This window comes from Stegodyphus dumicola, chromosome 1 (genome assembly GCF_044657685.1).
Source record: "Stegodyphus dumicola isolate Sdum_Otavi_A_Nest chromosome 1, ASM4465768v1".
Taxonomy (NCBI): domain Eukaryota; kingdom Metazoa; phylum Arthropoda; class Arachnida; order Araneae; family Eresidae; genus Stegodyphus; species Stegodyphus dumicola.
The window spans coordinates 244,574,167-244,588,893 of NC_140768.1; the positions used below are offsets into that span (position 1 = coordinate 244,574,167).

Here is a 14,727-nt window from a genome sequence, read left to right on the forward strand (position 1 = left end):
TTCTTTAAGTGACGCTAAGTTACTTTTCTTTATTTCATAATTTTCTTATAATTTATTACTTGCATTTTATTAATGACTAAACGTTTCATCATTGATATCGCGTAATTGAGACTGAAATACCGAAAATAAAATGCAATTAAAAAAGGTTTTTGTCTTAGATGATGTTATTTAAAACGGATAAAATAATTAAAGCTCTAAAAGGAGAAAAATATTTTATCGTTTATTGGAAAAAGCTTGGGGAGTTTAAATAACGAAAAATGTTATTTAAACTCCCCAAGCCAAATCATTCTCTTTTAAAGTTTTCCCTGAATTTATTTGCGTTATCAAATGAATCATGCGTTATCGTTTTAAATGTATCATGATAAATGTATCATTATAAAAGCTTATTGTATAAAAACCTTTTTAATTGAATTTTATTTAAGTTAAGTTCAGTGTAACAATAATTAAAATGTCTGATATCTTATGATAATTACCCAAAAGAAACGCACAGATACGAAAATTTTAAGTGTGGTTTAAAGCATGACGTTGGTCAACTGGTTTAATGTTGTTTACAACTATAAAGCAAATACCAAAAGCCTTCGATTTATACACAGTTTGTGGGCAAGGCAATAAATCCAAGCACAATAAAACGAGCTTTGGCTGCATCTCGTCACAGTAAACAGTAAAATATAAATCTATGTCATCAGAATAATGGAAAGCAAATCTATGCGAATAAAAGGGCCATTTTGTGGGATACGTAAGTTAGAACAGTTGAGATCCGAAAGAGGCACATGATTCCTTTCCTTTCTAAACCTCAATTGTAAATTTTTTTCGTCTGGTTATTTAATACATTTGGTAAAACTTTCCAGGTTACCAGAACCAATCACTATCAACAACATGTCTTCCCATGCTTAGCCTAAAAGTTACCAAAATTCATTTGAATTCGAAGTTAGGACGAAATGTAATAAATGAATTTTCAAGACCAGAAGAATTATCATTACCTCTTATCTAAATATCTGCGTACAAAAACAAGATTAATTTACTGCTTACTATCGTCATAATATTTATTCATAAAGGACTTACTTCAAGACCATTTATGAACCACTTGAGAACTGCTGCAGGTCTGGATGGTGCAGATATGCAAGTTACATTGACCAATTCACCTATTCCGTAATGTGGTTTGTTACCAGTTATCTGTGGCTTAGTGCTAGGATTCACTGAAATAAAGTAAAAGAAACTGGTAAATTGTAACTCTAATGAAAATTTAAAAACAATTAATAAAGTTACAAACATTTACTTGCTGCATTTAGAAGAATTTATGTTTTTGCATTCTCATTTGGAACACAAGTAGAATGAACATTAAACAGGTTTAAATGACCCCAGATTCCTCCATTATCTCACGAGTCTTACATATTCTGAAGTCTAATATTTTTCTTAGAATTTTAACAGAAAATCTATAATAAAGAGAAACATTTACTACTCGAGTATAGCAGTTTTTAATTTTTAATCCACAGAACAATGTATAGAATAAACAATGTATGTTAATAAATGATAGATTATAAACATAAATTATTATAATGTACTAGGAATTAGACTGGAATAATGAATTGGAAATATTTTCAACGATTTTTTTTTAATTTCTCCGTGCTGCTGTTGAGGATTTCATAATCTAAATGAAAAACAAGTGGAATGAAATAATAAATGCCTCTAAGGTACACCCCCCCCAAAAAAAAAGGTCAGTACTATATCTCTATATCTCCCCTTTTACCGGGCCGATTGGTGAAATTCATATTGTGGTTTTCATCATTTAGGATATATATTAGATTTATATATAGCATTATTCTAACATAAGTATTTTGACACAAAATCGAACTTTTTCTCAAATAACACACCAATTTTATCCATATTTCGATTCTACGGCTGAAATTATGCCTAGATACTAAAATTTGTAATTTTTGGTGAGGCGTTTATGGAGAAATTTAAAAATTTATCTTGGGGAATTTTTTAGCTTGCTCCAAGATTGGTGGGGTTTGGTTTTATTAGATTACGGCAAAGCACTCGATGACTATCTGCCTTAAGGGAGGGATGCCTTCGCGGAGGAATTTCTAAGGGAAACACGTTACATATGGGGAAAACCACGAAAACGCCCATGCAGCCAGCCCGTTCGCGGAATTCGAACCTCGACCCGAACTACCAGTGTTCAGCGACGTTATCGCTTGGCCGCTGCTGGGCCGCTTACGCCGAGAATAAGTCAAATAAGTCACTTTGCGAAATTCTTCATTTATAGCAACCTATTTTCCTTGGCCTTTTTCTTTGAGCATAAGCGGGAAAAAATGTCATCGTCCATACTTTCAAATAATTTTAACAAGGTGCGAAAACCACGTTACATTATTATCGCTTATAAGAAATAGGCTAAGTTTCAGAACGGGCGAAAATGTTAATTCACGTATATCTTATGAAATTTTGAATAAAAAAATCTCATTTTTTTCCAGGTATGCTTAGACATCCATCTGCTTTAAGATGATGGCAAACATTTGATAGGTCATAATACAAAAATGTTTTTCGAAAAATTTATAAAAATCATTTTAAAATACAAATTAAAAAAATAAATCATAAAAAATGCTCGGATTTTGTTTGAAATGTATCTAAATTTCGAAATATGAAAGGAAGAATCAAGTAAGTTTAATAAAAATAGAGATATTAATAAATATATATCAAATTCATTTAACATGGAGGTGCTAAAATTTTGTGAGCTAATTTTTTAAAAACTGCTTGTGCGATTTTTACAAAATTTGCCAGTATGGCATAACTTGAGTCGTAGAATCGAAATATGGAAAAAAATTGGCATGTTATTTCAGAAAAAGTCCGATTTTACTATAATACTTGTGTTACAACAATGCTATATATAAATCTAATACATATCCGAAGTCGCGCTTTAGAGACATTGAAAACGCAATTTGAATTTCGTCAATTGGCCCAATAGAATGGGAGATATAGAACTGTCCCCCCTTTTTTGCGCATTGTACATTAAAAAGAAAAAGTACTACGTTATATATACTCGTAATAACGTGATGATATGGGTTGCGTGCATTTGGGTTCGTAATAGATTAAATGCACAGGCCCTATATTAGGTTAATAAAACTTATTTTTATCAAAATAAAGTGTTGGAATTCTCTGCAGAAATACTCGTACAGGTGTCAAAGTATCCACAGTACAACCAGTAGTTACGCTTCGAATTACTAAAAAAAAGTTAAATAGAAAATAATAAAAAGCACATCTAATAAGAAAGCTACCTCGAATATCTCAGTTCAAGCGGAACTCACAAATCGCAACAATAACTAAGTAACTGAGAGCAGATGCTCTCTCTTCGACTTTAAATAGTTTTCAACCGTACGCGAGATATTTCTTGTACTTTCTGTTTCTCGAAATTATTGGAAAGCAATACGAGGGTGGAATTACGGTTATAGCTAACATAGTGGCCAATTACTTTTATTCAGTTTCAATAAGCATTACTGTGATACAGAGGCCGGAACAGAATGTCGCCAAATAGTCGCCAAATCTGGCGACTATCATCGATTTTAATCTACTTTTTGATAAACTACAGAGTTCGAATTTTGTGCACAAAGTGGTTGTGGATGACAATGCATTGTGGCGAAATTTTTTAAAGTTAATATGACTTTTGATACATGAACTTCGTTTGGCAAACATACTAAAGATTTCAGAAATTAAATGTTTGCACCATTGAATAGAGTGAAACAACCTCTTTTAAACACAATTTGTATGAAATTTGACACACAATTTCTGATCTTTTGGTAATTTTTCGAAAATCACTCAATTTGAGTGATTTCATGCCTATGATTTTTAGATTTTAAATGCATCGCACTATATATATATGTATAAAACTAAAAATGAAATATCGGTTCTTCAGTTTCACGGTTATGATGTCATTACGTCACGCTATCTTCTTCCTTCCTTGGCCCGCTGTAAAGAATTACTATCGAGTAATTAGATAGTGATGATTGCAGTGAGTTACCAGTACTTAATAGGTACCCTTTCTTTTTGATTACAGCTTCACATCGACGTTTCATTGAGCTGACAAGAGTTTTAAGCTCTTTTTTCGTTATTACATGATACCAGGAAACAATTATAGCCTCAATTAGTTCCCTTTTATTTGATGGGCGCCTCATTCGGACAAGAGTTTTCAAACGGTGCCACAAATTTTCGGTAGGTTTGAGGTCAGGACTGTTTCCTGGCCATGACAACAATTTAATGCTCTTTGTACGAAACCACTCTTTCGATATTTTGGCCGTGTGGCAAGGAGCAGAATCCTGCTGAAAAATAAACGAAGTATTGTTGGGAAAGAGATCTCTGATGGAAGGTAGAAGTTTTGGTTCTAGAATAGTGTCAATGTATTTTCTGGCATTCAGTGTCCCATCGATGACATGAAGGCGACCAATAACATCTGTTGATATGCATGATCAAATCATAGTACTAACTGAGTTCTTCACAGTTGCTTGAATGCAATCAGGATGTAGCTCTTCTCTTATTCTACGTCTTACAAATTTTCGCCCATCACTACCGAATAACGATATTTTAGTTTCATCACTCCATATAACTTGTGACCACTGACTTCTGTTTAATTAATGTGTTCCTGTGCCCACTGTAGTCTTTTTTTTTTTTTTTTTTTTTTTCTTTTCTGAAAATTAAGATAAGGCTTTTTTTTGTGGAATTCTACCTCTCAGTCCAACATCTGTTAATCTTCTTCTGATTGTTCTTGAACTGACAGAAACACCAGCATCATTCAGATCACTTCTGATGGCCGCTGATGACATTTTTCTATCTTGGAGACATAGTCGTTTTTTTCTTCTGTCATCAATAGATGTGGTGCACCTTTTTCGGTCTTTTCCTTCTTTGTTTTTTATTGAATTTGTCTCCTGATATCATAAACAAAACTTTGGGACTCCAGATGTAGTCACTGAACCCCCCACCTGTCTTGCAATTTCAGTATAGGAAAGACAACTTTCTCGTAACACAATAATATTACATCTCTTTCTAGGTGTCCAATATACTCTTTTATTTGATGTCATTGCTTCTTGACTAAATATTAAAAATTTTTACAAAAATTCCTACTTGTAATTGCAGTGTATAAGAAACAGGTCCTCCTTCTACAGAACAAAGCAAAATAATGAATTGTTTCAAGTGTAAACATGATGTCAGCTTCTACTGGCAGTTACTAACATTTGATTGGTTCTCAGAACAAGAACAGTGATTGGCCAGGAAAGCTAGACATTACAAACTACTTCATAACTGTGTTTTTTACTTATATTAAAGTACATATATATTTTTTTTTGTATTGCAAATAAATGAATTTTGTGTTTTGTATTGAATTCAGTCATAAATTCTCTTTAAACTGATATATACAATTTGCATTTTGCGAAACGTAACATTTTCTATAAGCATACAAATTTCAGAAACATAAAAATTTCCGAAAATGTCCACAATTTTGGCCACTACTGTATACGGTCTGACCATTTCACTGTGCTAGTTAAGAAGTGTAAAAGAAATAATTTCATGCATTCTCTCTCATTTAAAAATTGACTGCACAGAGGCACGAGACTCAGTCAAACCAAAACAAGATGCTGATGAATTACCTTTCACCATTTTAAAATTCTGGCATCACTACTGAAATCATTAGATATTTTGCATTGGGAAACATGAAAACCAGCAGTGCTCTAGCCAGTATTCGAAACAAGGATCTCCTATTTATTAATAAGAAGTGCTAATTATTCAGTGATGAAAGCAGATACAGGAATGCTTCAATTCTCATCGACTATGCTGTATTATATGAGCTCAAGTTAAGAAATTTTGTAGTTAAAATACATAATAAAAGGCTTAGTTAAGATTGAAAACGAAGATAATTATGTTTTTTAATAAAGATGATCGTAATGATATATGAAAGATATCGCCATTAAGGAATATGAACTAATTATATATCAGTTCTATTTATATATGAACTAATTATATATCAGTTCTATTTATATATGAACTAATTATATATCAGTTCTATTTATATATGAACTAATTATATATCGGTTATATATTTGTCATGAAGCGAAGCAAACATATGGTAAGAAAGGAATAGTTAGCAGAGCTCAAAAGTATGATTAAAAATTAAATGCTACGTAAAAGTTGAAAGCCTAAGAAGGCAGAAATGATTTAAAAAGTACATTAATCTATGCTGATACGAGAAGAATATGTGCGCCATTAAAATGATTGCCTGGCACTTAATTGAATATGGACTTATGCCAGAGTTGAATGAAAACAGTAGTTAGAAGTTTCTGGTACAAATAGAAGCTATTTATGATAATTTCGTCTGAGAAACTATTTATGAATTCTGTCTCTAAGGCAGGGGTAGGCAACGCGGCGCCCCCGATCGATTTTTAATGCCCCCTCTCTGGACTAATGTAGATGTTTGATAGCCAGAGCGATTTACTTACTCTTGTCAAACGGCGATATACAGCAAGTACTGTCTGACCACGTATTCCAGATCTATGTAAACATCCGGTTTGGTGCGGAAGTGGGCACATCTATCCGTTATGTAGGGGTGAGTGCAGTAGCCCGGTAGACACTAAATGTCCCCTGACCTTCGATTTCACCCATACCCCTTCGACCTTCGAGAGGGAAAAATACCCGCGCTTTTCGCCCACACACCCCTTCAATTAAACTGACCCATCTTGGCCCTCAGCCAAACTGCTCTCGCTAGCGTGGTTAGACGGGTTAGTCAGTTGAGTCGCATAGATTAGCAGTTTGCTAACCGTGAGCGTATCTAATAACACGCCCATATTTTTTGTTAGTTTGTGATCGTATTTCGAATAGACCACGTGTAGACCGTGCATTTAAAACTACCAAGTAATCCGAAATAATTCTTTTCTTTCAAAACCCTTCATGGATAAATGTAAAAGAAAAAGAACATATTATTTTAACGATGAATGGGAACATCTATATTGTTTCGTTGATCACAAAGGGAAGTGTATTTGTTTGTTGTGTAATAATAGTGTGTCGATTCCCAAGAAAAGTAATATTGAACGACATTTTAAGACCGTTCATACCAATTTTGATAATGACTATCCAATGAAGTCTGAAATTAGAAGAAAAAAAAAAATATTTCTTTAAAATCTTCAATAACTAACCAGCAAAGTTTTTTCACTAAACCACTGCAACAACATAAAGCAGCAACGATTGCGTCATATAAAATATCGCATTTGCTAGCTAAGAATAAAAAACCATTTACAGATGGAGAATTAGTGAAAGAAGCCATGTTAGAAGCTGCTGATTCACTTTTTGAAGAATTTAAAAATAAGAAGGAAATAGTTTCAGCTATAAACATGTTGCATTTATCAGCACGAACTGTTACTAGAAGAATTGAAGTAATTGCGGAGAATTTGGAAGCAGAATTAGCAAATGATATGGAAAATTGTACTTTCTTTTCGCTACAGATGGATGAATCGGCAGACGTGACAAATATATCACAATTAGCAATTTGCGTGAAGATGGTATTTTCTGATTTACAACAAAAGAAGAATTCCTTAAAGTTCTGCCATTAAAGGGAAGCACCAGAGGAGAAGATATCTTTTCTACTTTTAAAAAGTATATAACAGATGTAAAATTACCTGTACAAAAGTTATCGTCAATTACAACAGACGGGGCACCAGCGATGACTGGTAAGAAAAAAGGATTTATTCCTTATGTAGACAGGATTCCTTATTCCCGAAACTTATTTCTTATCATTGCCTCATACATCAGGAAATGTTATGCGCAAAAACAATCGGTTTTCAACACGTATTTACGATAGTAACAAAAATTATTAATTCCATAAGATCGGGAGCTATGCAACACAGATTGTTTAAGTTACTTTTAGAAGATGAGAACGTTCAATTCACAGATCTTCTTTTACATACTGAAGTGAGGTGGCTGAGCAGAGGTAAAATACTTGAGCGGATTATCATGCTTTTGCCACAAATAAAGGAATTTATTGCATCAAGAGGCGAAATTTACGAGCAATTAGAAAATAAGGATTGGCTAATCGACCTCGGATTTCTGACAGATATAACGACAAAGTTGAATGAATTAAATTTAAAAATACAAGGGAAAAATCAGCATATCGCTGACATGATTAGTGCAGTAAATGCATTCAAATGCAAGTTAGTGTTGTTGAAATCCCATCTATTGAAAAAATCATCATCACATTTCCCAAATATAAAATATACTGTTGAGAGTTTAAATTTGAATAATGAAAATTTTACTGCTACATCATATTTAGAAATTATAGATAAGCTAATAGAAGAGGTTTCTTCTAGATTTGAAGATTTGATAGAACCCGTTCTAAGATTTTTCATAAATCCATTCAATGTTACTGAAGATGATGTCCTTGAAATAGTTTCAGTGTATTTCGAGCTTCATAACATCGAAGACCTAGAATTAGAAATAATAAACTTGCAAAGTGATATTATTTTAAAAGCTCATAGTAATGATAAAATATTTTGGAACTTAGTCGATGAAAATAAGTATCCTATTTTAAGGAAATGGGCGCTAAAAATTTATTCATATTGTGCAACAACATACAATTGCGAGTCTTTGTTCTCAAATATGAAATATTTGAAATCAAAATACCGAACAAAGCTTAATGACTCACATTTAGATAATTGTTTAAGGACCGGGAACTCTAAATATATCCCCAATTATAAGGAATTAGCTGAAAATATGGACACCCAAGTTTCACACTGAATTATATGAATCATTATGTATACCAACAAAATAAAGTTATAAAAAATCTGTTTTTTTAATGCCTATTTATACCTGTTGATTATCTGTAAAATATGCGCCCTCGGTGATTTTCAAATTTAGTATTGCGCCCTTAAGGACAAACAGGTTGCCGACCCCTGCTCTAAGGTATTATTACGGTTGCCACCGAAACTCCCAGGTAATATTTTCTTCTGGTGAACTTTGTTAATGTTTTTGTGCATGCGTCTACGTTTCCGTTAACGTTTAGAATTTTTGCAATCCTATCATCGATACTATCGCTTTATTGCATATACCTGCAAACACTGGGCGAATATCTCTATATTCAAGATGTCTCTCAAGTCAGAAAATGTGGTTACAGTAAGTACTTGTGGGATAAGGGAAAACAAATATTACCTTTATTTCAGGGTAATAAATTATAGTATCAGTTGCATTGTTTATTTGTTGTAAATTTTTTTAATGTTTTGCGGAATAACTATGTATTGCCTATGTATATTATTAATTTTTTTTATAATATTACAGATTCCGATATATATTTAGTTCCAATCTGTAGGTTAATAAGGCATAAAATAATTATTATTCAGACAAATTAATTTATTTATCCATAGGTAGTTTCCATATTTCTGTACTTGTAAACCTAAAAAGCATGATCTTTGAAGAAATAAACTGGTCGAGCAATAAATATAAAAATTTCTTTCAGAATAAATTTATGTTAGACCTTTCAGAGGAATATAGCTTATTTGTTGCCGTTCATGTCGAATAGCAACAGATTGCTCTTCTTAGAGATAGTTAGACGTCAGTATTCTTTATTTTAGAGAAGGTTAGATGCCAGTATTCTTTATTTTCTCTCTTTTTAGGTATTCATACATTTCGGTAAATCTTTAGAAATCTGCAAGTCATTTTTTGTTTCAGGCAAAGCGTAGAATAGCAGAAGGCTGTGTATCACCAAGATATTTACTGAAAGAATATGAAATGTAAGAATAAGTTTACCTTTGCTGTCAGTCAAAAATATCTTAACATAAGATAAGCTTCCAGAGGATGTCGACGTCAGAAATAGAGGATGTTTTGACGTTCCTTTGCACTTCAGACGCGAATATTTAGCTTTCAGACACAGCAGAGACATGTCTGAATAATTCTTTTGATATATATATGGGCTAGATATTTGACAATTCATTCTTCTTCCTTTCCAGCAAGGGAATAAGACTTAATAATCAAAATAAATACTTCCTCATCTAAGAGGATGGTACAAGTAATAAAATGTAAGAAGGAAGAGCAAGCGTACATAATATTCTAATATTTAACATTAAAGTCTAATTCCCCAGTTATCATGGTTAAATTCATCACAGTGTCATGTGAGTCATCGCTGTTACACAATTGAAAAGTGATCAAGTAATCACAGAATTGAATATAATATCTAAAATGTTAAATAAAATCTACCTACTTTTCCAATGAAAAATAGCAATAGTTTAAATTCCTTAGCCAAACAAGGTATTACTTGCAAATTATTTAGGACAACGAGCATTACCAATTTTAAATCTAAGCTCAATGGGGAAAATACTTAATTAAATTCTTCATATTTTTATTAATTAGAACCTTCAACTTGAACCTTCAATTAGACCCTTGTTTCTGTATGGATTCTTTAATAAATGAGTGAACTATGCTCACTGTGATTACCGAAATGATTTTTATCTGATATTTGGTGAAATGATTCTGCAGATACAGTGTCTCACAAAAGTGATGGGACACTTGTGCTTTACAAAAGGAAACTGTAATAAAATAAATTAAAAAAAAAAAAAAATGTAAAAATTTTTTGTGGGTGTTTTTCATACTTAAATTTAGTAACAATTAGTACGTAACATACATTTTCTCAAATTTTTAAAATAATAATTTAATAAAAATACAATTGTTTAGAACGGAGCAAAAAATGGCTCACAAAAGTGATGGGACACGATTAGATACTACTACGTACTACAATAAAAGTATTTTTTGCGGATTTTTATTTTTACTCAAAAGCAATTAGCAATAATTTATAAAATCGTCTGCAGTCTTTCTTTCCAGTTTGTTTTGGAATTTTTGTATTTTTTAGCTGTGCAGCCATGAATGCTAAACGAAAAGAAACTTTGCCTGAAATTCGAAAATTAGTTACTAATTTGCATATTGAACGTGAAAAATCTATTAGAGAAACTGCTGAAACAGTTAACATGAGTCATTCAACAGTTTTCAATATCATTAAACGATATAAAAAGAATCATATGATTCAGGATAAAAGAAGACCTGGCCGACCATCAAAGCTATCCAATGGAATAAAGCGAATTATCGTTCAAAATATTAAAAAAATCCAAGAACGAGTGCTCCTAAAGTTGCTGCTGATTTACAAGCATTATATGGAGTAATTGTTAATCCTGAGACTATTAGAAGAGTAATTTGATCTGCTGGATATCACGGTAGAGCAGCCAGGAAAAAATTCTTCGAATTCTTCGTGAAAAGAATAGAAAACTCAGACTGGCTTTCGTAAAATCCAACATAAATAAGAACTCTGATTACTGGAATGAAGTTATATTTGCTGATGAGAGTAAATTTAATATATTTGGTTCTGACAGTATAATCTTGGTGTAGAGAAAACCCAGGAAAGAATTTCGCAAACAGAACTTGGTGCCAACAGTAAAACATGGTGGAGGAGGAGTTATGGTATGGGGGTGTATGTCGTCCGCTGGAGTTGGTTATCTTGTTTTTATTGACAGTATAATGGATCAGTACAAGTATATTGACATTTTAAATCAAAATTTGAAATCTTCAGCACGAAAATTGACCCTTCATAACGATTTTAAATTCTACCAGGACAATGACCCCAAGCACACTGCTTTGAACGTTAGACTCTGGCTGCTGTATAACTGACCTGAAATAATAAAAACACCACCACAATCTCCAGACTTAAATCCCATAGAGAATATTTGGCAAAAATTGGAATCAAGAATTCGCAAACACACCATTTCTTCAAAACAACAATTAAAATCATTGCTTCAAGAAGAATGGGGTAAAATCACTCCAGAAATCACAAAAAAATTAGTCGAATCCATCCCATGAAGATTAAATCACGTTTTAAAAGTAAAAGGAAATCCAACAAAATATTAAAACATTTTAAGAAGTAAAATTTTTGGATAAATATTTGATGGAAAAGTAAGTGTCCCATCACTTATGTGAGCCATTTTTTGCTCCGTTCTAAATAGTTGTATTTTTATTAAATTACTATTTTAATATTTTGAGAAAATGTATGTTATGTAATAATTGTTACTAAATTTAAGTATGAAATACACCCACAAAAAATTTTTACATGTTTTTAAAATTTATTTTACTACAGTTTCCTTTCGTAAAGCACAAGTGTCCCATCACTTTTGTGAGACACTGTATACTAGAATAAACTCTTTTCTATCATGCGGGGTTTTGAAGTACTGAAGAAAATATATTTTCCATACCAGCGTCTTATTCAAAGCGCTTTTTTATGGGCCTCGTCGTTAGGCTGAACACTTAAAAATCAAAAGGCAATAATTCAGGACTGTATGGAGGATGATTCCAGCTAAGTTGTGGGATTTTAGTGTAGTGTAAACTGCTATATGCGAACTTGTACTTCTCTCTTAGTAGCAATACCATGAAGCAGCGTTCGCAAACCTTATTCTCGTAATCGTCTGTCTCTGTTCTCCTTATTTGTATTAATCTCATATTATTTGTCCACCTCAAAATTCCAGTGTTTATTAACAACTGGAACGGATCATTGTCACGCCTTTCGTCTCCTAGTCGATGAAGACAAGTCCATGACGATAAAAGAGAAGGGTCAACTGAAACTTTTCCAGTACTGAGGCAAACTGTAATTTTTTTGTTGATGGTGATGCTAAATGCTTTTAAAAGTGTCTAATGAGCCTCGATTCCGGATCGAAGTGGTAATTTTATATACTTTTAACCAACTCTCACCTGTATCGAACTATCTTTTGAACGTGAATGTAAGCTACTCTATTTCATCTCTCTTCTCAGAATTCCTTGCGCCAATGAACCGCTATCATAAGCGGAAAAACTTCTTTTGTCTGCACCGAATTTGACGACTAAACTCTGCTGATTGCACACTTTCATTTCAGATGGAGCAAATAGACTACGCTGTTGCGCATATCTGAAGGAAACCATTGCTGCATGTATCCCTGTCTGAAAGCCGTACATCTTCTTGTGAAAAAAAGAAACGATGACTTACCATATACATTTTACATTGCCAATAAGTATATGCGTCAATAAACACTCTTGGATTTCTCCTTCGTTCTATCTACACGAAAAACATATGTCACGTATTTAAAAAACAGTCTTTATATTAATCTAGCCAAATTTAAACCTAACTCGAATACGGTATCTAGAGACGCGGTCGTCAACCATTAGAACTTCACGGACCACTATATATATAACTTATATATAACTTGTACGGAATATTAAATTATATGCATTTTTTCTTACATTTCATTTAAACTTTATTGGATTGAATTAAATCGACTTCGTCGATAGCACAAAAACCACAATAGAATAAATGCACTCTTTAAAATTCACTATATGTGTTCAACATAGCGACACTCTGACGCTAGATTCACTTAACAGCGTTACATTTCTCATATTATAACTCAGAATGCACAAATTTTATATCATTTGAAGAATTATCTAATCGTTGCCAGGTTCTATTCAAATACTATAATAAACCTAAAACGATTTATAAAAGAAATTAAGCAAACTGAACAAAAAAGAAACCTTCTTCACAGACGATTCAGTATTTCTCATTCAATTAATTAAGTTCTCACTTCCCGACAAGGCAAAAGTACATAAAATTCAATTATCTACGAGTATATTAAAAATTACGAAGTAAATCTGAAACACTTATTTCCTAGTATAAATTCCAGAATGGGTTAAGCATGGTTTAATTCGCAATAATAAAAGAAGGCGTTATCTTTGTTGTTGCGAAGCTTAGTTTCTCTAGATTGGCAACAAATCCACTATTCTGCCAAATTGCAAATGTAATCAAACATGGCCGCCATCGCAAAAGCCTCTTAGGCTTAGCCGTACTTAAAAAACTTTTAAATTGTTGATAACTCTAAAAATATTGCATGCCGATTTACTAAAAGCCTTAACCGGAAGATAAGAACAACAAAATTCAATCATTTTGAAAGCAAAAAATGCCCAATTTACAAACATATAAGAGTAAAGAAACTGAGATCAAAGAGCCGCGTAACAGAGTGGATATAGTATATAGTATATAATCATACAGCATTTTATATATACATATATTTATATATGTTTAGTGTGACCGATTGCAACCAAAATGTGCAAGTTATGCGAGATACGTACAGACGCCACGAAAAATTCTCTTCAGAATTAATTTTAAAGCAGTTTTATAATTTTTTTTGGAGGAAACGAGTCTTATTCTGTCCTTACGTATACAGATGTCACGCCAAAAACATCGTTCAATTGCATTCGATAGTGGTCAAAATGCATATTTTCGTTAAAATATGATGCCTGAAACTTTTCGCAATGACAATACTTCCTTTTTACTTCGTACAAGGAAGTAAAAAGATAAATACGAGTACATTTATACAATAATAATCAGCAAAATTTTGTTTCATTATTGTGAAATGCACTCATTAAAGGTAATAAGGTTATAGACAACTATTTTTCCAGCATATCCATGGATGTTAACTCTCACTTTCAAATGTCTCTTGATACACCCGCAAAAGTAGCTACAAAGTCGCTAAATTCAGAAGGAATTTCGCTAAAAGTAGTAGCTGAAATTAAAATAAAAGTGTAATCCATATTCCATAATAGGTTTTGTTAACCTTCATTTTTTGAACTGAATTTTCATCAAAATATAAATAATGTCTTAATTTTTCTGCGGACCATCAAAACGTTTTCACGGACCACCCGGTTGGC

The 14,727-nt window shown here is 32.5% G+C and overlaps 1 protein-coding gene across 3 annotated transcripts in view; it reads right to left on the reverse strand.

Moving 5' to 3' along the window:
* LOC118192603 (synaptogenesis protein syg-2-like) overlaps positions 1-14,727 on the reverse strand; it is a 367,366-nt gene that overhangs the window by 101,942 nt on the left and 250,697 nt on the right. For all 3 annotated transcript variants that reach the window (XM_085827019.1, XM_085827023.1, XM_085827027.1), the window contains exon 4: positions 1,063-1,196. In XM_085827019.1, coding sequence (XP_085683145.1) covers positions 1,063-1,196 — 134 coding nt within the window. The remainder of the gene's footprint in view (positions 1-1,062; positions 1,197-14,727) is intronic.